The sequence below is a fragment of the Drosophila serrata genome, unplaced genomic scaffold, assembly GCF_035046125.1.
Source record: "Drosophila serrata isolate PLE 108 unplaced genomic scaffold, ASM3504612v1 contig_310, whole genome shotgun sequence".
Classification (NCBI taxonomy): domain Eukaryota; kingdom Metazoa; phylum Arthropoda; class Insecta; order Diptera; family Drosophilidae; genus Drosophila; species Drosophila serrata.
The window spans coordinates 205648-229785 of NW_028257208.1; the positions used below are offsets into that span (position 1 = coordinate 205648).

The 24138-nt window shown below is 49.3% G+C and overlaps 3 protein-coding genes and 3 pseudogenes across 11 annotated transcripts; 2 read left to right on the forward strand and 4 right to left on the reverse strand.

Annotated features, from left to right (window-relative positions):
* The first annotated feature begins 2 nt into the window (after positions 1–2).
* Positions 3–2767, forward strand: LOC110184134 (uncharacterized; annotated as a pseudogene). The gene is made up of 5 exons (XR_015272699.1): positions 3–149; positions 1080–1221; positions 1289–1417; positions 1525–1661; positions 1937–2767. The product of XR_015272699.1 is annotated as an uncharacterized LOC110184134 (transcript).
* A 312-nt stretch (positions 2768–3079) lies between these two features.
* LOC110180161 (crooked neck-like protein 1) lies at positions 3080–6580 on the reverse strand (annotated as a pseudogene). The gene is made up of 4 exons (XR_015272700.1): positions 6356–6580; positions 5719–6268; positions 4415–5482; positions 3080–4353 (listed from the first exon to the last, which is right to left on the reverse strand). The product of XR_015272700.1 is annotated as a crooked neck-like protein 1 (transcript).
* A 153-nt stretch (positions 6581–6733) lies between these two features.
* On the reverse strand, positions 6734–7775 carry LOC147642979 (crooked neck-like protein 1 pseudogene; annotated as a pseudogene).
* On the reverse strand, positions 7710–10511 carry LOC110180162 (uncharacterized). The gene is made up of 3 exons (XM_020947817.2): positions 10355–10511; positions 9505–10298; positions 7710–9446 (listed from the first exon to the last, which is right to left on the reverse strand). Exon 3 carries the CDS (start codon positions 8827–8829, stop codon positions 8191–8193), a length of 639 nt encoding a protein of 212 aa, XP_020803476.2. The 5' UTR covers positions 8830–9446; positions 9505–10298; positions 10355–10511; the 3' UTR covers positions 7710–8190.
* A 6-nt stretch (positions 10512–10517) lies between these two features.
* On the forward strand, positions 10518–14016 carry car (vacuolar protein sorting-associated protein 33A). Its single transcript, XM_020947766.2, has 2 exons — positions 10518–12574; positions 12637–14016. Exons 1-2 carry the CDS (start codon positions 11114–11116, stop codon positions 13045–13047), a joined length of 1872 nt encoding a protein of 623 aa, XP_020803425.2. The 5' UTR covers positions 10518–11113; the 3' UTR covers positions 13048–14016.
* A 106-nt stretch (positions 14017–14122) lies between these two features.
* On the reverse strand, positions 14123–24098 carry Tao (Serine/threonine-protein kinase Tao). Of its 7 annotated transcripts, none has more exons than XM_020947704.2 (13): positions 23726–24098; positions 21494–21831; positions 20911–21415; positions 20400–20756; positions 19696–20316; positions 17662–17835; positions 17241–17603; positions 17061–17183; positions 16885–17001; positions 16634–16807; positions 16346–16567; positions 16171–16289; positions 14123–16111 (listed from the first exon to the last, which is right to left on the reverse strand). In XM_020947704.2, exons 2-13 carry the CDS (start codon positions 21721–21723, stop codon positions 15988–15990), a joined length of 3129 nt encoding a protein of 1042 aa, XP_020803363.1. In that variant the 5' UTR covers positions 21724–21831; positions 23726–24098; the 3' UTR covers positions 14123–15987. The 7 variants fall into 7 exon arrangements, with proteins under 7 accessions (XP_020803363.1, XP_086693597.1, XP_086693598.1 ...); XM_086837471.1 differs by having other exon boundaries at positions 23318–24092; XM_086837472.1 differs by lacking the exon at positions 23726–24098 and adding an exon at positions 23349–23558.
* Positions 24099–24138: the final 40 nt, after the last annotated feature.

The following is a 24138-nucleotide window of genomic DNA, read 5'->3' on the forward strand; positions in this document are numbered from 1 at the left end:
ATGCGGACGACGATGACGATGAGGACTCTGAGGTGGAGCACTGCTGTGGACCCGGAAAACTGCGCAATGTCCAACTGGAACCGGTATGATGAGGATGAGGCCAAGACAGCGCGTGATGCCCAGGAGAAGTTGCGCTCATCCCTGGCCAGGTGAGTTTATACTATTCTAATTTTTGTCGAAAGCTTGTAATACTGTGAAGGAGTCATTTTCGACCCTATAAATATTATATATATATTCTAGATCAGCATCATCAGCCGAGTCGGTCTAGCTAGGGTCAGGGTCAGTTTTAAAACTATCGAAAGAGTTAGATCTTATAATTAATTTAGGCTTTTAACTTTGAGTATTCGTTTGTAGATATCCTCAATACAAATTACTGAATCACTTTAAATTAAAACTAAGTAAAGGGATCCATGGCAATAAGGGAATTAATTAAAAAATAAATGCATAGCCTGATCCCTCCTATAGCATCTATATATGTTTATGATATAGTCATGATTAAGACTTACCCCAGTGGAGGACACGACATAGTTTACTTCCTTCCATACAATAATATAATTGTCATGATTAAGACTTACCTGAGTGTATAACACGTCATTGTTTACTTCCTTGCAGTGTAGACTTCGAATCTTGTTGACTTCAATTAGGATATTCATAATATTGATGATCACTTCCTGGTTATCCAAATGTATTCCATTGGCCACGTCATTCTTTTAATCACTATCACTATCGATGTAAACACTAGGTACCCCTAGGACAGACTGAGGTCGCGGCGAACGAAGTGCCTCTATTTATAGTTCCCCAGCCAAGAGAACAGAGAAAGTGAGAGCGAGAGAGTAAGGGATAGGCAGAGAAACATACAGCGAAGAAGTTAGCTCTGAAGATGCACATTGGGAGTTGGACCTACCGGATACAAAGAGGTAGAGAGAGTAAGAGAAAGGAAGAGAGCTGTTGATGCTGATCAAGAATATGTTTACTTAATAAGGGCGTTACTGCGTTCCAAACTTTTGAGTAAAAGTATAATATCATGCAAGGGTATAAAACTGATAAAATAAAATTTGGACTCTTGCAGATTCTTGCAGAGGAAAATATAATTTTAATCAGTAAAGGAGTCACGAAATGCGCGAACGTTTGCTGCAGACTGCCGAACAACGACTGTATAACAACGTGGAGTTGGAGTCGATAGACAAATTCTTTTCGGCTTACCAAAAGAATGCGGTATCGGTGAGTGTCTCGAAGAGATTCCAATGAAAGGTCTTCCTTTATTTAATGCTTTCCTCTCTTTTCACAGGCTACCGATGGCTCCTATGAGGATCTGCGAGCAACTGGGGGCAAGCCAGCCGGGACGCCGGGCCCAGAACTGCACCACCCTGCTCAGACTGCTCAGCAAGATGAAGATGAGCTATATGGAGATATCAAAGTAAGAGTTACTTTGGTCACCTCCTGGTTCCAAATACTAATCTCTTCTCTTCTAGGGCCATTCTTTCGATGGACAGTAATAAGCAGCTGACACTCGACATGGTCTAGCAGCTGCTAAAGTTCCCGCCCTCGGAGGAGGAGCGTGCACTGTTGGATGAGCATAGCGAGGATATTGAATCACTGGCCCGCGCCGATCGCTTCCTTTACGAAATATCATCGGTGCGCAATATCCAGTCCACCCAGGAGTTGGATAGAAATGGGCAAGTTTTAGATAACCTACTTAAGGAAGTTTGATTCTCATTGAATTTTCATTCTTACTGACAGCATCGAGCCAGAGAACGTACACAAGCCCGCTGGCAATCGCAGCCTGAATGCAGCTGCCTCCATAGCCAATGGAGCCAGCAATGGCAGCATTAATGGGATGCGTCCGACCATGTCGCTGGACCAGCTCTGTGATCTGACGCCCAAGGAGGCGTCCTTGTCGCAAGGCCTCATTTCCCAGTGGGAAAGCCTGATCAAGAGGAATACCGAGAATAGGACGTGCCTCTAGCGTAAACAGCGCCAAGGAGAAAAGCTTCGATGACCCACATTCTAATGACTCGGGCTTCGCGGCCTCCTCGCAGAGCAACAACAACCTCCAGTCCAAGCAGCAGCAGCAGCAGCCGCTCAACCTGACCGTGGTCACCCGCCAGGAGCAGCGTTACATTGGACCCAACTGCCTCAACATGACACCGGAGCCGCCGCAGCAGAAGCTCATTACCAGGACCACTTCCACTCCGCAGCTAAGCGGCCTCGGCGGTGCCTCTACCAAGGGGGTGATGCAGCGGTTTATGGCCTCCCATGGCAAGCTCGTGACACCCAATAGTGCCCTGCCGCCCGTCTCGCCATTGGGCAACATCAGCATCCCAGGGAACTATCAGAATGGAAATCAGCAGCAACAACAACACCAACAGCAACACCCTCAAGCAGAACACGCGCGTCGTTGGCCTTCCTGGAGAACGGCAACTCGACAACGGGCATTACCACGGTCACCCTATCACCGGCAGCCATTGAGCCGGAATCGGAGGGCAGGCCGTTGTTCCAAGAGTATGTGCCCATCGAGCAGAAGATCCAGCAGGAGCTGCAGGACCTCAAGGCGCTGAAGCGCCTGAGCAAGATTAAGAGGCACAACACACTGAAGGCTTCGCTGGACAAGCTCAGCACAGGCGAAGAGGCCGATGCGGACGAGGATGGCGATGAGGACTCTGAGGTGGAGCACTGCTATGGACCCGGAAACCTGCGCAATGTCTAGTCCACCCAGGAGTTGGATAAAAATGGGCAAGTTTTAGATAACCTACTAAAGGAAGTTTGATTCTCATTGAATTTTCATTCTTACCAACAGCATCGAGCCGGAGAACGTACACAAGCCCGCTGGCAATCGCAGCTGCCTCCATAGCCAATGGCAGCATTAATGGGATGGGTCCGACCATGTCGCTGGCCCAGCTCTGTGATCTGACGCCCAAGGAGGCGTCCTTATCGCGAGGCCTCATTGCCCTGTGGGAAAGTCTGATCAAGAAGAATGCCGAGAACGGGACGGTTATTGTGGCGGTCAAGGAGGACGAACGGAAAGGGTAGCAGAAGCTCTTTATCAACGAATTAATTTAAACCACTAAAAAATGTGAAATAAACATACATATTCATTATATTTTTTGTTTTAATTTAAAACTTTTGTAAAAGCGTTGTTCATTGTTGTTATTGTAGGCAAAACCCAGCATTCAATTTGGTTAGTTGCTGTACTGTGGTTGCTGTAGGCGTCTGCACTAAAATTAATCTGCTTTCTGCGGTTTCTGTTCGCCTGGTATTTCAGTTCGAGAATTAGATGAGCAAATTCAAATCTTCGATCGGTACAAATCCATCTAATTCTCGACCTGAAATACCAGGCGAACAGAAACCGCAGAAAGCGGATTAACTTTAGTGCAAAAGCTTCAAATTAGAGTTGTACCTTTAGCTATATTGTAGCAGAGCTTTAAATCTAGCTAGAAAAAAGCTAGTCTACCAACGTTACATTTGAAGCTTTTTGTAGAGTGACCAGTTTATTTTTCACAAGCTTTTTGTAGTATGGCCAGCTCATGTTTCACCATTTTAGACTCGTTATCGTACAAAAGTATTCTGAATTTGTGCTATCGTTATCGGTGTATATCGATATATGTGAATCAGCTGTTGTCAGGAACGGGACTGTAAATTTAAATGGTTAATTTTATAGATAAACACGTAGGAAAAGAGTGCAGACCGATGGATTCTTACTTGCGCAACGTAAGTCCACAGAACGTCTGCGTGGACAGCTCGGCAGCCGGCAGCGCTCAAACTCGCGCAATTGGATTTCCAGGTCGATGTAACCGCGAACGAGCTTGGCCAGGCCAAGGGCCTTGCGAGCCCGCTGCAGCTCCTTGTAGCGGATCTCGAACTGGGCGTAGAGCAGCCACAGCTTACTGAATGTGAACTGCCGTATTTGTAGATGATGCGCGCTCGGTCATTCTCCTTCTGGCCTTCCTCGAAGCGCCTCCTGTAGGATCTGCTGAGTGGCGTTGGCAAGCGCCTGCTGCTGTTGGGCCTGCGTCTGAGATTGGACCACTTGCTGCTCCTGCTGCTGTTCCCTCTGTTGCGGTGGCGCAGGTACGCATCTTGTCCTTCAGCATGCTCGGGTTCTGGGCAGTTGCGTGGACACCGAGCTGGCCGGACGCACCTGGGTGCCACTGTGGGGCAGGATTGGGGCTCCAGGGCATTGCAGAGCCGCTGATGTGAGTTGTTGCTGCTGCTGCAACCGAGCAGTGGCTACCGCCAACTGCTGCTTCTGCTTCTGCTCTTGCTGCTGCTGCTGCTTCGGGGCAAGTGCGTCCAGTTGGGTGCGAGCCTTGGGGGGCGACTGGGTCACATTGCACTGGATAACCTCCGAGGAGACTGCAAAGAGCATTCATAATTAGGACCAGTTGGAAATGATTACTAGTATAGGGTGTCTTACGGTTCTGCTGTGTCTGCAGGGTTTGCGTAGCCGGTTGCCGGATAAACATGCCCGAGGTTCCGTCTGGCTGGCCCCTCAGGATGATCTGGTTCGAGCCAAAGGACTGCAGTTCAGCCGTTGCGAGTCCGCTGCAGCTCCTTGTAGCGGATCTCGGACTGGGCGTAGAGCAGCCACAGCTTGCTGAATGTGAACTGCTTGTGCGGTATCAGCTCCAGGCAGGTTTTAAATATCTGGCGCGTGCGCTCCGTATCTTCAGCCTCCAGCTCCTTGTACAGCGCATAATTGATTTACAGATAGATGTAGTGCAGCCAGAAGTTCTTCTCGTTCGACGGATCTGGTCGCGCTCAATTTTTGGCCACCTCCTGTCGTACTGGTACTTGCGCTCGGAAACGATCACGTCCTCGATGTCAGCCCGATCGCCGCACTTCTCTTGTATGGTGTAGGCCTTAAATAGCTTCTGGGTTCGGTCCTTGGACAGGTGGTCCAGCGAATAGTTGTAGATGATGCGCGCCCGGTCGGGCTCCTTCTGGCCCTCCTTGAAGCAGGCAAATGCAATGAACCGTCGCTTCTGGATGTACTCGTCGCCGAAGAACACCGCCCGTTTGAAGACACACCACCCGCTTGAAGACACACCGCGCGCCATGGATGAAGCCGTCGGACTCCTCGAACTTGGCAAACTTTATCCAGTTCATAACGTCCGGATGCACGTAGACAAAGCGCTCGTAGAATTCACGTACGTCTGGCAGGCCTGCTGCTCTGGCTGCTGCTCCATCCAGCGCTCAAATACCTGCCGCGCCCTGGCCAGGTTCTCCAGAACCTCCATGTATGTGTACTAGTATCAGAATTGGTTGGTAACGGCGCGATACAAGGTTGCGGGTTTGGTTCACCTGTTTGTTCTTCATCTCCATCTCAGCATACTTTAGCCAGAGCGTCACGGTTCGGTTTTCGTTGTCAGAGCCCGCTCCCAAATGGAGCGCGTCCGCTAGATCTCCTGCTCCTGCTGCTACGCATCCCACTGCGCATGTTTAATCCAGTGGATGACGACCATGCTGTTCTTGCGCAGATTATCTCAATTTTTGTAGTGTGGCATCTTATTTTTCACAAGCTTTTTGTAGTATGCCCAGCTCATGTTTCACCATTTTAGACTCGTTATCGTACAAAAGTATTCTGATTTTGTGCTATCGTTATCGGTGTATATCGATATATGTGAATCAGCTGTTCTGTCAGGAACGGGACTGTAAATTTAAATGGTTAATTTTATAGATAAACACGTAGGAAAAGAGTGCAGACCGATGGATTCTTACTTGCGCAACGTAAGTCCACAGAACGTCTGCGTGGACAGCTCGGCAGCCGGCAGCGCTTAAACTCGCGCAATTGGATTTCCAGGTCGATGTAACCGCGAACGAGCTTGGCCAGGCCAAGGGCCTTGCGAGCCCGCTGCAGCTCCTTGTAGCGGATCTCGAACTGGGCGTAGAGCAGCCACAGCTTACTGAATGTGAACTGCCGTATTTGTAGATGATGCGCGCTCGGTCGTTCTTCTGGCCCTCCTCGAAGCGCCTCAGTGCCTTCTCCGTTTGGCAGGGCTTCGCCGGTGGAACTGCTGGCCTCCGCGGATGCACTCACATTGGCTGGTGTTGAAGATTTTGGCGTCGCGCTTCTGTCCAATGGGCACAAAGGCGTCTGCAATTGCTGCTGGATCAGTTGGTTATGTAGTTGCTGCTGCCGTTGCTGGTGGGAGGTGATAAAGGTGTTTGGGACCACCTGTAGGATCTGCTGAGTGGCGTTGGCAAGCGCCTGCTGCTGTTGGGCCTGCGTCTGGGATTGGACCACTTGCTGCTCCTGCTGCTGTTCCCTCTGTTGCGGTGGCGCAGGTACGCATCTTGTCCTTCAGCATGCTCGGGTTCTGGGCAGTTGCGTGGACACCGAGCTGGCCGGACGCACCTGGGTGCCATTGTGGGGCATGATCGGGGCTCCAGGGCATTGCAGAGCCGCTGATGTGAGTTGTTGCTGCTTCTGCAACCGAGCAGTGGCTACCGCCAACTGCTGCTTCTGCTTCTGCTCTTGCTGCTGCTTCGGGGCAAGTGCGTCCAGTTGGGTGCGAGCCTTTGGGGCGTCTGGGTCACATTGCACTGGATAATCTCCGAGGAAACTGCAAAAAGCATTCATAATTAGGACCAGTTGGAAATGATTAATAGTTAAAGTGTCTTACGGTTCTGCTGCGTCTGCAGGGTTTGCGTAGCCGGTTGCCGGATAAACATACCCAAGGTTCCGTCTGCCTGGCCCCTCAGGATGATCTGGTTCGAGCCAAAGGACTGCAGTTCAGCCGTTGCGAGTCCGCTCCTTGTAGCGGATCTCGGACTGGGCGTACAGCAGCCACAGCTTGCTGAATGTGAACTGCTTGTGCGGTATCAGCTCCAGGCAGGTTTTAAATATCTGGCGCGTGCGCTCCGTATCTTCAGCCTCCAGCTCCTTGTACAGCGCATAATTGATTTACAGATAGATGTAGCGCAGCCAGAAGTTCTTCTCGTTCGACGGATCTGGTCGCGCTCAATTTTTGGCCACCTCCTGTCGTACTGGTACTTGCGCTCGGAAACGATCACGTCCTCGATGTCAGCCCGATCGCCGCACTTCTCTTGTATGGTGTAGGCCTTAAATAGCTTCTGGGTTCGGTCCTTGGACAGGTGGTCCAGCGAATAGTTGTAGATGATGCGCGCCCGGTCGGGCTCCTTCTGGCCCTCCTTGAAGCAGGCAAATGCAATGAACCGTCGCTTCTGGATGTACTCGTTGCCGAAGAACACCGCCCGTTTGAAGACACACCACCCGCTTGAAGACACACCGCGCGCCATGGATGAAGCCGTCGGACTCCTCGAACTTGGCAAACTTTATCCAGTTCATAACGTCCGGATGCACGTAGACAAAGCGCTCGTAGAATTCACGTACGTCTGGCAGGCCTGCTGCTCTGGCTGCTGTTCCATCCAGCGCTCAAATACCTGCCCCGCCCTGGCCAGGTTCTCCAGCACCTCCATGTACATATGTGTACTTGTATCAGAATTGGTTGACGCGCACCATTACGGTAACGGCGCGATCCGAGGTTGCGGGTTTGGTTCACCTGTTTGTTCTTCATCTCCATCTCAGCGTACTTTAGCCAGAGCGTCACGGTTCGGTGTTCGTTGTCAGAGCCCGCTCCCAAATGGAGCGCGTCCGCTGGATCTCCTGCTCCTGCTGCTACGCATCCCACTGCGCATGTTTAATCTAGTGGATGACGACCATGCTGTTCTTGCGCAGATTATCTCAATTTTTGTAGTGTGGCAGCTTATTTTTCACAAGCTTTTTGTAGTATGGCCAGCTCATGTTTCACCATTTTAGACTCGTTATCGTACAAAAGTATTTTGATTTTGTGCTATCGTTATCGGTGTATATCGATATATGTGAATCAGCTGTTCTGTCAGGAACGGGACTGTAAATTTAAATGGTTAATTTTATAGATAAACACGTAGGAAAAGAGTGCCGACCGATGGATTCTTACTTGCGCAACTTAAGTCCACAGGACGTCTGCGTGGACAGCTCGGCAGCGCTCGAACTCGCGCAATTGGATTTCCAGGTCGATGTAACCGCGAACGAGCTTGGCCAGGCCAAGGGCCTTGCGAGCCCGCTGCAGCTCCTTGTAGCGGATCTCGAACTGGGCGTAGAACAGTCACAGCTTGCTGAATGTGACCTGCCGTATTTGTAGATGATGCGCGCTCGGTCGTTCTTCTTCAGGCCCTCCTCGAAGCGCCTCAGTGGCTTCTCCGTTTGGCAGGGCTTCGCCGGTGGAACTGCTGGCCTCCGCGGATGCACTCACATTGGCTAGTGTTGAGGATTTCGACGTCGCGCTTCTGTCCAATGGGCACAAGGGTGTCCGTCTTCGAAAGCGTCTCCTTGGTGCGCGTGCTGGCACTACTGCCGCCTATGGCACTGGAGGTGGCTAGTCCGGCTGGCGTGGTGGTCGAAGACACCGTAAAGGCCACGCTCTTCTGTTGCAGCTGACCCGCGTTCTGCTGCTCTGGAGTCGTTCCGCCTGACACAACAATCTGCTGGATGATGTTCTGTTGTTGCTCCCGCTGCTGTTGATGCTGCACCAGGGCCTGCGCCTGCACCTGCTGCTGCAGTTGCTGCTGGATCAGTTGGTTATGTAGTTGCTGCTGCCGTTGCTGGTGGGAGGTGATGAAGGTGTTTGGGGCCACCTGTAGGATCTGCTGAGTGGCGTTGGCAAGCTCTTGCTGCTGTTGGGCCTGCGTCTGGGATTGGACCACTTCCTGCTGCTGCTGTTCCCTCTGTTGCTGCTGAGCCTGTGCCACCGCCTGCTGTTGCTGGGCGGTCACTTGCTGCTGCTGCTGTTGGGTGAACAGGAGGGCAGCGATCTGCTGCTGGAACATTTGCTGCTGCAGATACTGCTGCTTCTGAATCAACTGCAATTGCTGCTGCTGTTGTTGCTGCTGTTTGTCCACTCCCGCTGTGGGTGCGTAATGGGAGTGCCCGTCGTGCTCATCACAACCGTTATGTTATGATCCAAAGGTACTCAGTTAGCTCGATGATCTGGCCCAAGGGGTCTCAGATTACCCACTTGTTGCCCGCCGAGTTAACCACTTGCTGGAGATTCGCTGTCGCCTGCTGTTGCTGCTGCACGGTGGCCATGTGACCCACCACCTTGTTCTGGCCGTTCTCCGTCTTCAGGGTGGACAAGGCAGGTCGCACCGGCTGCTGCTTGGTACGCATCTTGCCCTTCAGCATGCTCGGGTTCTGGGCAGTTGCGTGAACACCGAGATGGCCGGACGCACCTGGGTGCCATTGTGGGGCATGATCGGGGCTCCAGGGCATTGCAGAGCCGCTGATGTGAGTTGTTGCTGCTGCTGCAACCGAGCAGTGGCTACCGCCAACTGCTGCTTCTGCTTCTGCTCTTGCTGCTGCTGCTGCTTCGGGGCAAGTGCGTCCAGTTGGGTGCGAGCCTTGGGGGGCGTCTGGGTCATATTGCACTGGATAATCTCCGAGGAAACTGCAAAGAGCATTCATAATTAGGACCAGTTGGAAATGATTAATAGTTAGTGTCTTACGGTTCTGCTGCGTCTGCAGGGTTTGCGTAGCCGGTTGCCGGATAAACATGCCCAAGGTTCCGTCTGCCTGGCCCCTCAGGATGATCTGGTTCGAGCCGAAGGACTGCAGTTCAGCCGTTGCGAGCCCGCTGCAGCTCCTTGTAGCGGATCTCGGACTGGGCGTAGAGCAGCCACAGCTTGCTGAATGTGAACTGCTTGTGCGGTATCAGCTCGAGGCAGGTTTTATATATCTGGCGCGTGCGCTCCGTATCTTCAGCCTCCAGCTCCTTGTACAGCGCATAATTGATTTACAGATAGATGTAGCGCAGCCAGAAGTTCTTCTCGTTCGACGGATCTGGTCGCGCTCGCCCTCCGCCTCGAAGGTAGTCAATTTTTGGCCACCTCCTGCTTGTACTGGTACTTGCGCTCGGAAACGATCACGTCCCCGCTCAAATACCTGCCGCGCCCCGGCCAGGTTCTCCAGTACTTGTACCAGAATTGGTTGTCGCGCGGCATTACGGTAACGGCACCTGTTTGTTCTTAATTTCCATTTAAGCGTCGTTTAGCCAGAGCATCACTTTCCGATGCTCGTTGTACAGCGCCCGCTCCCAAATGGAGCGCGCCCGCTGGAACTCCAGCTGCTGTTCTCCCACTGCGCATATTTGATCCAATGGCTGACAACTATGCGGTTCTTCCGCAGATTGTCCTCAAATGTCTTTCGCTTACGCTGCTGGAATGTCCACTCAAACGTCCTAGCGGTGGAGCACTTTACAAGTTCTCAGAGCGGGTGCCAAGCTTGGCCAAGTCTACTGGAACTGGAGGGGAATAGCTGATGACTATGGCACTGCGGGCGGTCGAATGTCTTACTTACGTTGCTCAAGTTAGAATCTATCGGTCGGCAATCGTTTCTTACGTTTAAATATATAAAATTAACCAACATTTAATTTTACGGTCTCGTTCCTGACGGAAGAACAGCTGGTTTTCATTTATCGATACACACCAATAACGATAGCACAAAATCAAAATACCTTGCTACGATAATAAGCTTTAAGTAGAAAAATGAGCTGGTCACACTACAAAAAATATTGCATATTTTGGAATTGCCTACTGTTGGCAGTGCTTTGTAGCATACTTTTAGGCTATACAATGAAATTGCACAAAAGTAAATTGGCTTGCTACTGCCTTCAGTTCACCTGGTATTTCAAATTGAAAAATTGAGGAATTTGTTCAAATTAAAGCCTCGTTGCAGACTACAACAACAACTCTTTTACAACAACAACAATATTTAAAACAACAACGTTTTGTTGTCCCCAAATATCCCTACGACGCAGGCGCGAGATACGGAAAAAGTTTCGATTTCACTAGCGACGTTTGGTCGCACTGGCCCAATATCCCACTGATTTGTTGTTGTTTTTCTTAAGACTTTCTCCGCCTCGACCAATCCGAATAATAAATATTTACGGCGTATGGAGTTCAAGTAAACCGGGACAAGGATCAAAATTGTGTCCCGACGACATTGTCCAGACCTCGAGCCGAAGCCGTCAAAGCAAAGAGCCAAAAATACACACAAAACACCGCCCCCACAACTACATGCACATCCGTGCCTAGAGAGGTCTGCGATTGGAGGAGCATGTTTCCGCATCTAAAGGGTCAGGGGCAGCGGGTCAACCTGCAGCTTCTGCAGGAGGCCAATTGCCGCGAGCTGGTCCAGCAGCTGGAGCGCATCGAGGGATCCAAGGTGATTGTCTTAGACGAGGCCATGATCGGGCCGTTGAACTTGGTGACCAGACCGAAGCTCTTCGCCGACCGCGGCATTCGGCTTCTCGCCCTCAAACAAGAGTTGCATCTGCCGCGCGAAGTGGTCAACGTAGTGTACGTGGTGCGTCCTAGGGTTGCACTAATGGACCAGCTTGCAGGCCATGTGAAGGCCGGCGGACAGGCGGCTGCTGCGGCCGGCCGCCAGTATCACATCCTTTTCACACCCCGACGCTCCTGCCTGTGCATCAGCCAACTGGAGAACAGCGGTGTCCTCGGCAGCTTCGGACGCATCGCAGAACTGGCTTGGAACTACCTGCCGCTTGATGCGGACGTCGTCACAATGGAACTGCCCAACGCATTCCGAGACGTTAGCGTCGATGGAGACACCAGTTCGCTGTACCAGGCGGCTGTGGGCCTGGTGCAGCTCCAGCGGCTGTACGGTCGAATTCCCAAAATCTACGGCAAGGGCGAGCAGGCGCATCGCGTGTGGGAGCACGCCAAGCAGCTGGGACGCGACGAGCGAACGCTGTACAACGGCGACAAGGGTATTGTCGACCAGCTGATCTTGCTGGACCGGAGCATCGACCTGCTCAGCCCGCTGGCCACGCAGCTCACCTACGAGGGACTCATCGACGAATTCTACGGCATCCGGCAGAACAAACTGATGCTGCCCTCGGAGCACTTCCCATCCGACGGCGGACTCTCTAGCGGGGTAGGAGGTAATATTGGCAATGGATCACGGGTCGACGAGTCACAGTCACTGCTGGGCGACGGCGAGAAGAAGACTATTATGCTGCATTCCGGGGAGACGCTTTATGCGGAACTGCGAAACAAGCACTTCAACGAGGTGACCAAGCTGCTTGCGCGAAAGGCGCGTGAGATTCACGCCCAGATGCACGCCACCTCGCAGGACAAGAGCGTGAAGGAGATCAAGAGCTTCGTTGAGAACCTGCTGCCGCAGCTGATGGCCCAGAAGAAGGCGACGTCGGAGCACACAGCAATTGCTGGTCTGCTGCACGAGCAGGTCAACGCAGTCGCCTTCGCCGATGATCTGGCCGCCGAACAGGAGTTCATGGTCTGCGCGGACATTGACAAGCCGAGCGCCTATATCGAGGATCAGATCGCCAGTAAAGCGGAACTGCGCCGCGTGCTGCGACTCATCTGCTTGCAATGCGCCGCCTCCTCCGGGCTTAAGGAGAAGCTGCTCAATCACTATAAGCGCGAGCTGGTGCAGGTCTACGGCCTCGAAGTGCTGCTCACCATGAGCAATTTGGAGAAGGCTGGCCTTCTGCACCAGCAAACGGAGTCTCGGGCATATGCGGTGCTGCGGAAGGTGAGCTGTCGTCTAGGATGAGAAAGAATACTGTGTAAGCTCGTTCTCTCTTCTCCTTTTAGACCCTTCACCTCACCGTGGACGACAATGTCGAAGTGGAGCCGAAGGACATTAGCTACGTGCACAGCTTCTACGCCCCGCTGACCGCACGCCTCGTGGAGCATTCGCTGAAACCGCTGGGCTGGCAGTCCCTTAAGAGCCAGATCAACAACCTGCCCGGCCCGACGTTCGAGGACTTCCAGGCGCAGCTGGTAGGGATCGGTGGAAGACATCCGGGCGCCACGGTCGCCGAGAAATCGCTGCTACACGTGCCGCGTGTGGTTTTGGTCTGCTTTGTGGGCGGCTGCACCTTTGCTGAGGTCGCCGCACTGCGATTCCTTGCCGCCCAGGAGGACAACAACGTAGAGTTCCTGATTGCCACTACGAAGATTATTAACAAGCACTCCTTTCTGGACAGCCTGATGGGGTCGTGAGGTCGGCGTCTGAGCCGCTTGGAGGCTCATCGCTTGTCCAGCGACCATGGCCTAGTGCGTGGATGAAACGCGTCGGGACCGCTGAAGCCGAGAGCAAAGAGAAGGGGCAAGCGACGCAATACGGCGGTCAGGATTGTGATGGATCAGCATCTCATGCATGACCTAGGGTAGGCTCAGTTTGTGGCACTACATCATACTAAACACAAACGTATATATACATATATATATTTTTCGATCCCGGTATTAAACCTCGTACTCTACACATATATTATCGCATATACCTTATATGAATACATGTATATTTCTATATGAATATTTATAACATATTTATTTTTATGTGTATGTGTGCGTACCGAAGGATATAGTAGTCGTAAGTGAAACTGATTCCAAATTAAAGAACGCCAGATTAAGGTATTTAGGCAATGTGTTATCGTAAAATATATATCCTAGCCAGAGTTACAAAGTTATTTAATCGCATAATCAATAGGTGAACAAGCCGTTAATAACATTCCGATAATCTGCCCAATTCCGGGATTTGTAATTAGAAGCGAGGGTATTAAATATCCCGTACAGTATTGTATCTTCTTCGATTTCCACTTCACTTCGGGCTGGATTCTTTGTTAGGCTTCACTACTTAATTCATATTCACCTAAAAATAGCAATGAAACACAAAGAGAGTGTCACAGAGAACTGCACAAGTGCTTAGAGATTTAATTAAGAGTTATAGTGGAAAAAGGCTGGATCCATCTATACCTCTCACAAAATACCTAAGCCACTAGCTACACACACACATCTCTGTATTTGTTGCAATTTCCCGACTTTGCTGGGTGTTTTTTTCTCATAAAATGTAAATGCAATAATAATAATATATGGTTATATTGATTGCTGAAGTATCAATTGGCCGGAATATTTTCGTCTATGTATATTAAATGACTCAAGATTTAAATAAATGTAAAACAATTAAAATTATTTCTTGAAACCCCATTTATTTACATAGGTATTTAAGGGGAAAAGTATTCTTTGAATTGGGGTTCCCACAAGGAAACCTGCAAACACAACACAAACCACAGGTTGCTTTATTTTTAAATATGTTTTATTTTATTGACATTGACGTGCATCAATTTAATTGTTATTCGTTTTCCTTCTTCATTTACCGTAATTGCAAAAATACAATTTATATTTATATAATAATAATTAGAATAATACATAAAAAAAACAATTTTATAAACATAAAAAATATTACATATGTATGATTTTTGTGTTCCCCGTGCTTTATCTCTATCTCTCTCTCTATCGCGTCATCGGTCCTCGTCTTGCTCCGCTTGCTATAGGTTGATATATGTATATGTTTGCCAAAGTAACTATGCATCTATGTACTAGAATAATACACATTCATAATAATAGTAATAATAATAATGATAATCGGAACCAACTGAGTACCGCTACCGTTGATCCTTGCCTGGTTCTGTCTTGTCGTGTCCTGTCAGGTCCTGTCCCGCCTTTTCCCCAGTTCAAACTTGCTTTAACTTTACGGAAATAGAGTGTGTAGGGTTGAACTCATTCCCCCTGGCTATGTTGTCTTCTACTAAAATGTTAACTTCTACATTTGTGTCTTCCGATTACTCCTTCCTCTCTCTCTCTCTCTGTGGGCGTGGTCGTGTCTTGTGTTAATCAAATGAAAATAATATACACATTTCCACGTTAAACATATATCGTTAAATAATTAAACGTTTAGATGCTTGAATTTTCTATACAATTTTTATTGTTTTGACTAAGCATTTCGCAAATTGCATTAATTAACTCTAAAATAGGCTTATTTTACTTTATGTATTTATTATTATTATTTATTTTATATATTTTTTCGTTTTAACACACAAAACTAAATTGTAAACAAAACGAACGAACTCTCCCTCTTTTGTATATTTGTCGTGAGTTTATAATAAATTTGGCCATCAAATCTTCTCTTTATATCGAATAAAATAATAATTGTATAATCTTTTTTTGTTCCTTTTGTAAAAAATACATTTATTTGTATTGTCGAAAAAAACATAACGTAAATAAAAAGAAATTTGGAACCTAACAACATGCAAAAATGGCAATCGATCGTGTGCCATCATCGGCAGAGCTGCGATCGCAGTTCTCCTTCGACTATCCAATTGGAAATAACATTTAAAACTCGCCAGGACGAGAGTCTCTACTTTGTTTTTGCTTTTTGTTTAACAAATACACATACACACAAGGTTCTATATACGACATTACTTTTCCAGTGCGAGAGCGGAAACATATAAAGGGGGTTAACAAACAAATAGGCGATTGGATTACTCAGTTACTCGGTAATAATATCAAATTAGAATTATAAAGGATAATTTTTAAACAATTTGCATATCGAATTTAGAATCTTGTTCTTTGTTTGCTTGTTTTTTTTTTTTGTGTTTGTTGTGTTACTGTTGATCTTTTGTTTTTCTTTTTTGTTTGCTTACTTTTGCTTACATTTATAATTATGTATTTATCAGAGCTGGAACCGCTTGGAAGTTGTTGCTTTCGATGACACATTCTTGTTTTCCCAGCTCTACTCTTTATGTTTAAGTGTTTTCCTTTGTTTATTTTTGTTTTGTTTTGATTGATCTTGATTTAAATTGTTTCAAATGTTAGTTGCTTGGTTGGTTGTCTTCTCGAATCGATATTTCCTCCATACAAAACTATTGCAGCGTTAGAAAATACTCAAGCTTGGGCTTGTCCCTCTTCTCTCTGATCCTTTTCCTTCTCAGGGATTAATATTGTTAATTGATTGCTGTTTATAATTTCTACATAAAGAACAGGACTCTAGTAGGCAGTTCTCTCTGTTCCTGTTTCCGATTCTGTCCTGCTCTTGCTTGTGGCTTTATAATTTCGATTAAAATGTAAGTGGTTCATATTATTAAACATTTGCTGTTGTTGATGCTATAGCGAACCAGCCGGAAAACTCGTTGAACTATTGCTATGGGGTAAACTATTCATGGAACCTGACAGGCTCCCCTCCTCATCTGGATAGGCTTCACGGGATACCTCACTAAGCGATGAAGTGCTGCAAGCAAAGGGATCTTGAAAGGGATATTTCAACTGGAAGAGAGATATTAACTTTACCTGAAACCTAGGGAATTTGATTCGTTATCGAATGCCTCCAACTCTTTAGTATGCTTTTCGTGTTTCATGCGCAAGCGCTCGGCTCGTTCCTGATTGAATTGCTGAAGCTCGGCATCCATCTGAGAGGGCAGAATGAAAGTCAATGTGGACAGAGTTAATGTTGCAAGCGGCCTACCTTGTTCTCAAGCAAACCCCGTCGCACGCTAACGCGGTTCTCGAGCTCGCGGCGCTCTCGATCCCGCTGCTCCTGCGCCTGCTTCTTGTTCTTGTTCTGATAGGCGGTGAGCATCTCCAGCTCGTATTCCAGCTGCTCGTGGGTACGTTGGCACTCGATCACTTGGCTCTCGTCCAGTTTGTAGCTCTGGCTTTGGAACATGTCGGAAATGCTCTGCTCGTACTGCAACAGCAACAGAAACTAAGGGTAAGTATTGGCAGAAAAAAAACATGGTGGGTATAAACGAACCTGTTCGCCCAGCAGCGTCAGCTTGCGATGCTTCTCCTCCTTGAGCTGCTTGATCACCTCTTTTTGCTGCTCCTTTGGCGTCGTTTGCAGCACTTGCGCCTTATAGCGTTTGTATTGCTTCGTCTGTGTCTTGCAGGTCTCCCGGAACTGCTTGCGTATCAGGAGCTCCTTTTGCTGTTGTTTTTTTATTTTTTGGATTCAAAACATATTAATGTTATCAGTCGGCCTCAAAAATTCTCGGTGAGTCATACCTTGAGGCTCTTGGGCTGTTGCCTTAGCTCGACCGCATGCTTGCGCACCAGCTCCTTCTTGATGCGTTCCATGTAGTCTTTTTGATTGTGCAACTCTGTGTCGTGTTGCTTGTTTATCTGCGTGGGGAAAGGAATAAGACTCTGCCAGCCAAGAAAGCTTTACTCGTGGAACTCACCTGCTCCTCGCGTAACTGGTGCACGCTCTTCTGCTGGCGGTATTCCAGCTCCTGTGTCTTTTCGTGGTGTTTTACAAGCATCGCGTGGGCCTGCTGCAGCTGCTGCTCCTTCTTTCCAAGCTCCTGTGCAAGACGATAGATATAAATCGGAAGAAAAATAGAATATTAGAGGAAACTTACATCGCGGAGCTGTATGTCCTCGTGCTCGTGCTGCATTATCATGCGCTTGCGCTTAAACTTGCGCATCTCCAGCTCGATATACTGCTTCTGGGCCTGCAGCATGCGCTGCTCCTCCTGCGCTTCGTGCTGCTTTAGGTTGTCCTTCTGCGACTGCAGGGTGAGGTCGCGCTGCCGCTTTGGCGTCTGGTCGTCCATGGATAGCTCGCGCTTCCAGCGCTCCTTGTTCGCCTTGTACTCCTTCTTCCGGTTGAGGTCGTACGCCTTGCGGTCGCATTCCTGCTTCAACGTAATCTCTTTGTGTAGCTTCTTCTCGGCGGCGCTCGTCTGCTTTAACCACCGCTCCACATCCTGCAGGTGTTTGTTCTGAAAGTGAGAGGGGAAGTCATGTCCAGGCCAGGGGCAAATCCCATACGAAACTCACCTCGAGCCGCTCTAGTTCCCGTGTAAAGTTATGCAGCAACGTATCATACTCCTTGTCCAGCGCCGCCTTGTGCGCCTCCATGTCCACCTTGCACTTCTCCTCCAGCTTGACCAGGTGTGCTTGATGTTCGCGCCGCATTCGCTTATATCCCGACATTTGCTCGTGCATCTCCTCCTGCGCAAAGGGATCGCGATGTAATGGATGGGCAGAGAAGGCACAGATGGTTAGAGGTTAAAGGTCAGAGGTTAGAGGCGTGGTAATGCGACAGATGCAAGAGATCGACTAACAGTTACGGCCCCACGGAATAACTGTAACTTACACAGCCGCCATCGAGCTCCAGCTCCAGCTCCAGCTCGAACCTAACCTCAATGGGCGCAAACAGTGCGCAGAACATGGCTCCTTTGGTATTTTCGACTTGTACCTGAACCCAGGGTGTCTGAGTACGTATTCTTGCTACGTATAGCCCGCCAGGTGCGAGTCCAAGTTAACAGATAAAACGAGTAAAGTAAGCAACAAATGACCAACAAACACAGTTACTAAATAGCTCTCGCTTGCAGGGATGGATTGTGTGGATCGAGTTGAGCCTCGACCCAGTGTGACCCTATTGCGGCAGTGCGTGGGTGTTGTGTGTGGATCGAGTTTGAACGGTGTAACCCCCTATGAAAGCAGTAAGCTAAGCATAAAAAAGTCGTTATTGATGCTTTCTCAAATCAAATTGTTAAAAAGTAACAAGAGGAATTTTTACAAGATCTAAGAGAAGTTTTTCAAAAGGTTTGAAATGAATTTTTTTTAAGTCTTAACAGGAATTTTTAAAAAGTAATATTGTAATAGTTTTGAGAGGCATTTTTTAAAAGTTGAATGGTATTTTGTAAATGTAAATTGTGTAGAACTGTTTAATGTTTGATGTCTTGTAAAACTGAAAATGTATCACCTTGGATTTAACAATAATTGGAACTAGAATTTCAAGCACCTGCTTTTACGTTATAAAACATCTAAAAAATGCGGAAATGGAAATAAAACATCTTAATGTGTGTTAAACGCATGTTAAAATATTAAGCAAATAATGTTTTGAACGCTTTTATAAAGTATTTAAGGAGGCTTTTATGGATGGGCAATGCCGATATACACCGAAACAGCGGTTAACATGTGTACATTCAGTCCCAAAGCAGACCCCGTGGCATGGATCAGTTCAAGTGGTGGCACTACCAAAAGCTACACTAATAAATTAACAACAAATTCGAATCATTTTCAAGCGCTAGTGACGCATTAACGCCAAAAAGTGTGGAAAACAGAAGCGGTCCAAGGCATGAGTGGGCGGCTGAGGAGGCTATGGGATGGGCACTAGTTGGTGGGTTGGAATGCGATGGAGCGGCAGGGGATGTAATTGCAACGGCAACGGGAACAGCAACACGTCTAACTACAGTAAGTACATGTTGGCAGCGACTGCTTTTCAAACATTTATTTGTCGTTGGCTTGGCACCTCCGCTCTCTGGCTACGAAATTACACAGGGACAGTGGCGTTTGGGTTTTGGTATTGGTTTTGGTTCTTGCTTGCCACCGCCGACCTCGATCCGCCGGGGACTGTGGATGTGGTCGCCACCGCACAGCTGCGAGCAGAAGTTATAGCGCGCCTGTTCGAGGATGCGGGAGTAGAACAATAAACACAACAAAGAGAGCTTGTAGTAGTGGGCAAAAGTTAGAGGGGTAGCGGAAGCATTTGCAGGCGAGCGGGGGTTGGGAATGGCTGGGCAAATGGAACGAGATGCAACTGCAACTGCAACTGCATATCTTCTGCTGGCTGACGGATGACACTGACACAAACACACACAAAGGACGCGCATCGCAGAAATGGAATGCTAACGAAGCCTAAACTACGAACGACTACCACTCAGGCGTGACCCATGGACAGAATGGTCTAAGCTGCAACCCCCAACGAGAGATAGAGCGAGCGAGCACACTGAGAGAGATCTATGGCCGAGGCGGGAAGAACGAAGAACGAAACACGAAACATAAAACGGAAATGTGACAACGCACCTGCATGTGCTCCTTCTGCTGCTTGGTCACGATGCTCGTGGTGCGTATGGTGGCAAAGTTGTTCGGCCCGTGATCGTTGACGGCATTGGAGATGGCCTGTTGCGAGGAGGCGGAGCTGGCCGCGTATACAGCCGCCTGTGCGGCGGGCGTCGTTAGATATCTCGGCTGGATGGGCTGCATTCGATCTGGCAGAGGTCCGCCAGATGCCGGGGAGCCTCCCCCGCCGCCGCCACTGCCACTGGTACCAGAGGCCCCGACACCGTGACCCATCGCTCCCAGGTGCGGCATCACGGTGAGTGGAGGCGCCGGTACTGGAGCAGGCGCTGGAGCCGGTACCACCGAGGCCGAGTTCGTCGGCGTCACGTTGTTATTCATGCTGTGCATGATATTGGGCAGCGGAGGCCGGTTACGGTGGCGCGACGAGTTGCGGGAAACGGCGCCAGGGGGACCCGCCTGCTGCTGCTGCTGCTGACCACTGGGCCAACTAGGCTGCGGATGCGGGTGGTGATGGTGGTGGTGCATGGCCACTGCCACAGCGGCGGCCGCTGCCTGCTGATGGTGATGCGCTGCGATATGGTGATGATTCTGGGCCGCAGCCGGTATGGAATTGGATGAGGAGCTCTGCAAAGAAATCAGTATGACACATGGGCTCAGAACTCAGCAAATTATAGCAGATCCAACTGCTGACGCGGATAGATCCTCACCTGACTACTGGCCGCCGATACACCCACCGAGTGTATGGAGTGTTCCGAAGTAATACTATTACTCTTGCTGCTGTCACCGCCAGCGTGGTCGTCCTGCTGATCGTCGGCATCGCCCACGGCACTCTCCGTCTCGCAGGTGTCCACCATGAGTATCTTCTTCATCTTTCGGTAGTTGAGGTTGTCCAGTTCACGCACCGCCGACTTGGTGCGAGCAATCAGCTCCAACAGTACCGTGTCGGAGCGCGGCCGCGTCACGTAGGCGTGGGTCAGCAGCTTGGCCGATGAGGGACGCTCCGCGGGCATCTTCTTGAGGCACAGTTCGACGAAACTGCAAAACGCGTCCGACCAGTCGTTCTTCTGCAAAAGATGAATGGGTTAGAGGTTAGAAGTGAGGGCATCCAGAGATCTTTATTGGTTTTCAGATATCCTTTCATAAAGGTTCGACCTTTTAGTATGGAGAAGCAGTCTATCTTCGAGTCGAGAACTTATCCCTCCTTTCGGACCGACTTACCGGAAGTGTGGGCGACTCGTTCTGCGCAATGTGGTAGAGCGCTGACATGGCGTTCATATTGAAGTAGGGCGGCTTGCGCTCGGCCAGCTCGATGCAGGTGATGCCCAGCGACCAAACGTCCACCTTGCCGTCATATTGGCCCTCGTCCATGGCCAGGATCACTTCGGGAGCCATCCAGTAGGGCGTACCGACGAAGCTATTGGCTGGACACTTGATGGCGGCGCTACCGAAGTCGGCCAGCTTGACGACACCGTTGTCCGTGAGCAGAATGTTGCCCGCTTTGATGTCGCGGTGGATGCGGCCCAGCGAATGCAAATAACTTAGGCCACTGAGCACGCCCAGGCAGATGGCGGCGATCTCGTCCTCATGCAACGGCTTCTTGTGAACCTCGATAATGTCCGAGGCGGAGCCGACGCAATATTCCATCACCAACCAGGCGGTTGATTCCCGCAAATAGCAGCCCTTGTATTCGATGGTGTTCGGGTGATTCAATTGCCGAAGGAAGCTGCAACAAGCAGAGGTCCAGAGATTAGGTCAGTAATTATATTCCCGGCAACATAGTCCCATCCAACCCACTACCCACCGTATCTCTTTGAGTATATCCTGCCACTTCTCCTGGCTCTGCTTCCCGGTATACGACATCTTCTTGATGGCCACGATCTCCTTGGTGAGATTGCAGCGGGCATAGTAGACCGCACCGAACGACCCATGGCCGATCTCGCGCAGATCCTCGAAAATCTTCTCCGGGTCATGCTTGTTGAACAGATCGGCTATTTCCGGATCCTTGAGACTACCAGGTCGTGCCGAAGGCATGGCTGTCTCTCATGCTCCAGCACCCAGCGCGCTCCCAGCTCACTCAGTGCCCCTCTTCTACAACTCTTGGCTGTAATCCTGAATCTGCCCGTGTTCTATTCGGTGTCTCTGTGTTCGGAGAAAGCGGAGAATTTACAAGTTAGTCAGATATCCACTGCTGAGTCATCTGTGTCCAAGGAGCGAAGCTCAAGTCCCGATGACTTCCTGAGTGTGAAAACGGAATGGGAATAATGTTGTCTTTGGGTAAGCAGGAGATGATGGGACATCGAAAGAGGAGGGGTGAAAGGTGATCTTCTCTTGTGGCCAAGAAAGGTGGAAAAGCCGAAAACTGATTATCAAATCGATCAAGTGATTCACGCCCGGGGCCAGCTCACGCACACTATCGCCGCTGCCGGTGGGGAGTGGGAGCAGGCGCGGGCACAAATCAAATCATTCAGAATTCCACACGCAGCGCGGAGCGGCGGCAGCCGTTATCACAAATATGTGTGTTTACTGCCTGGCCTCGTTTATGGCTATTTTCTTTTGCCCGTGTGTTACCAACTTAACGGCGCTTTGGCAACTTCCCTGGCTGGCGGATAAAAAATACATTTCTGTTTTCTGTTTCGGCGTAGGGTGTAGGGTTTAGGGGATGCACACGTGCCCGCTAACCTTCAGGGGAATCAGAGTTCGCCATGGCCAGTACAGACAAACACACTCACACAGACACGCTGCCAAGGAGTAACAGCTCAGACCGAAGGGGTGCATTTGTCACTGTTGCGAATTCCGCAGACGTATGCATGTGCCTGCAATAGTATGGTACGCCACTGGTACATGTGCATGGGCTGGGGCAGTGCGGGGGCGTCTGCGTATCTGTGCCGGCAGTGAGCGGGAGCAATTGAGCTGCTGCTGCTGCTGCGATTGTTTACTCGCAGCCTGGCTAAATACTTGATAATTAGCCCCGGCCCCGTCTTTGTGCGACTGGCATTATTTACTCGCAACGCGAAGCAGAAACACGCCTATTTTTCATAGCCACACACTCTTGCACAAAGAGCAGCCATGTCGCTCCCACACATACACGGGCATGGACACCGCTCACACACACACACGTACATGCATGTACATATATTCGTCTGGTCGGTCGCTTGTTGTTTTGCATTTCGTGCGACACAAATTCAATTGAATTTTTTACTCTGCTCGGGCTATTGTTTTGTGCCTTTTCATTTAGATTGTTGCAGTACATTTTCTTTAATTCGCTATGATTTTTGTTTGCCTCTTTTAGGGTGCGGACGAAGCACACACCGAGCAGCAAACGGCAAAAAAAATAAAAATAAAATAAGAGAACCAAAAAAAAAAAAGGAAACAAAAAACGCACGACGGTGGCCGTCGTCATCGGCGATGCTGCTGCTCTTATTGTTTTTGCTGCTGCTTGATTAGTGACGTTGCTGTGGCGGCGACGGCGTCGTCGTCGGCGTCTGCACTTTGTGCATCACGGGATTGGGATTGGGATCGGGGATCGGAATCAGAATCGGGATGGCGAAGTAGCTTTCGTCTTTACTTCGATTCGAATCGGTTAAATTGTTTTGCTTGCACATCACACACACGCACTCGCACTCACACAGCCTCGTCGGGAGCAGATAAATACATACAATTGCGGTGTATTTGTATGGATCGACTCGTGCCAGCTCTGTCTGGCATAATGGCCAGGGACTCGCACCGAAATCAGATGTAAATCAAAATATGTTTGTTAAATTGTGGTCCAGGCCACGTTGGGATACAATTTCATGCCGTGAATTGTCCAAATTGTCCATTGGGCGAATAATCAATGCGACGACACACACACAAATTGGCACTTCTCAGCAAAGACGAAGGCGAGTCGAGTAGAGGCAAAACGTAAACGGGAAAAAGAAGAGTATGCACATACACACACACACACGCATGGCAAGTGAGAGAGAGGGGCGCACAAGACATTGGAAAATGCATAAATCTGTCAAAAAAGTGGGGTTTGCTACAACTAACGGCTTACATTCGGCAATTAATTAATGCTTGCTAATTTATCTACGCGGCTGGCCTTTTGTTTTCGTATCTGTATTCATTTTTCTTCATGCGTCGCTTTCTTCACGCCTGCTTTGCCCTGCTGCTGTTATTTGCTTTGCTACGGGTCGCCTGCACTTCACACGCGTTGCGTTTTACACGTCCGCATTTGCTGCGCATCACGAGGACGCCGAATTCAGTGGATTCTCGATTCCATTTACGGCACTTTGTCAATTTCACTTCAATTCCAATTTTTCTTCACGTTTAATTAAAATTTCGATAGAGACGTACAAAGTACGATAGACGCAGAAATCGATAGGCGGCAGTAGCCAGTATGACCAAATGCGGTGTGTGAAAATATACTGACAGTGATTGGTAAATATACCAAAAAATATCAGGTCAAGC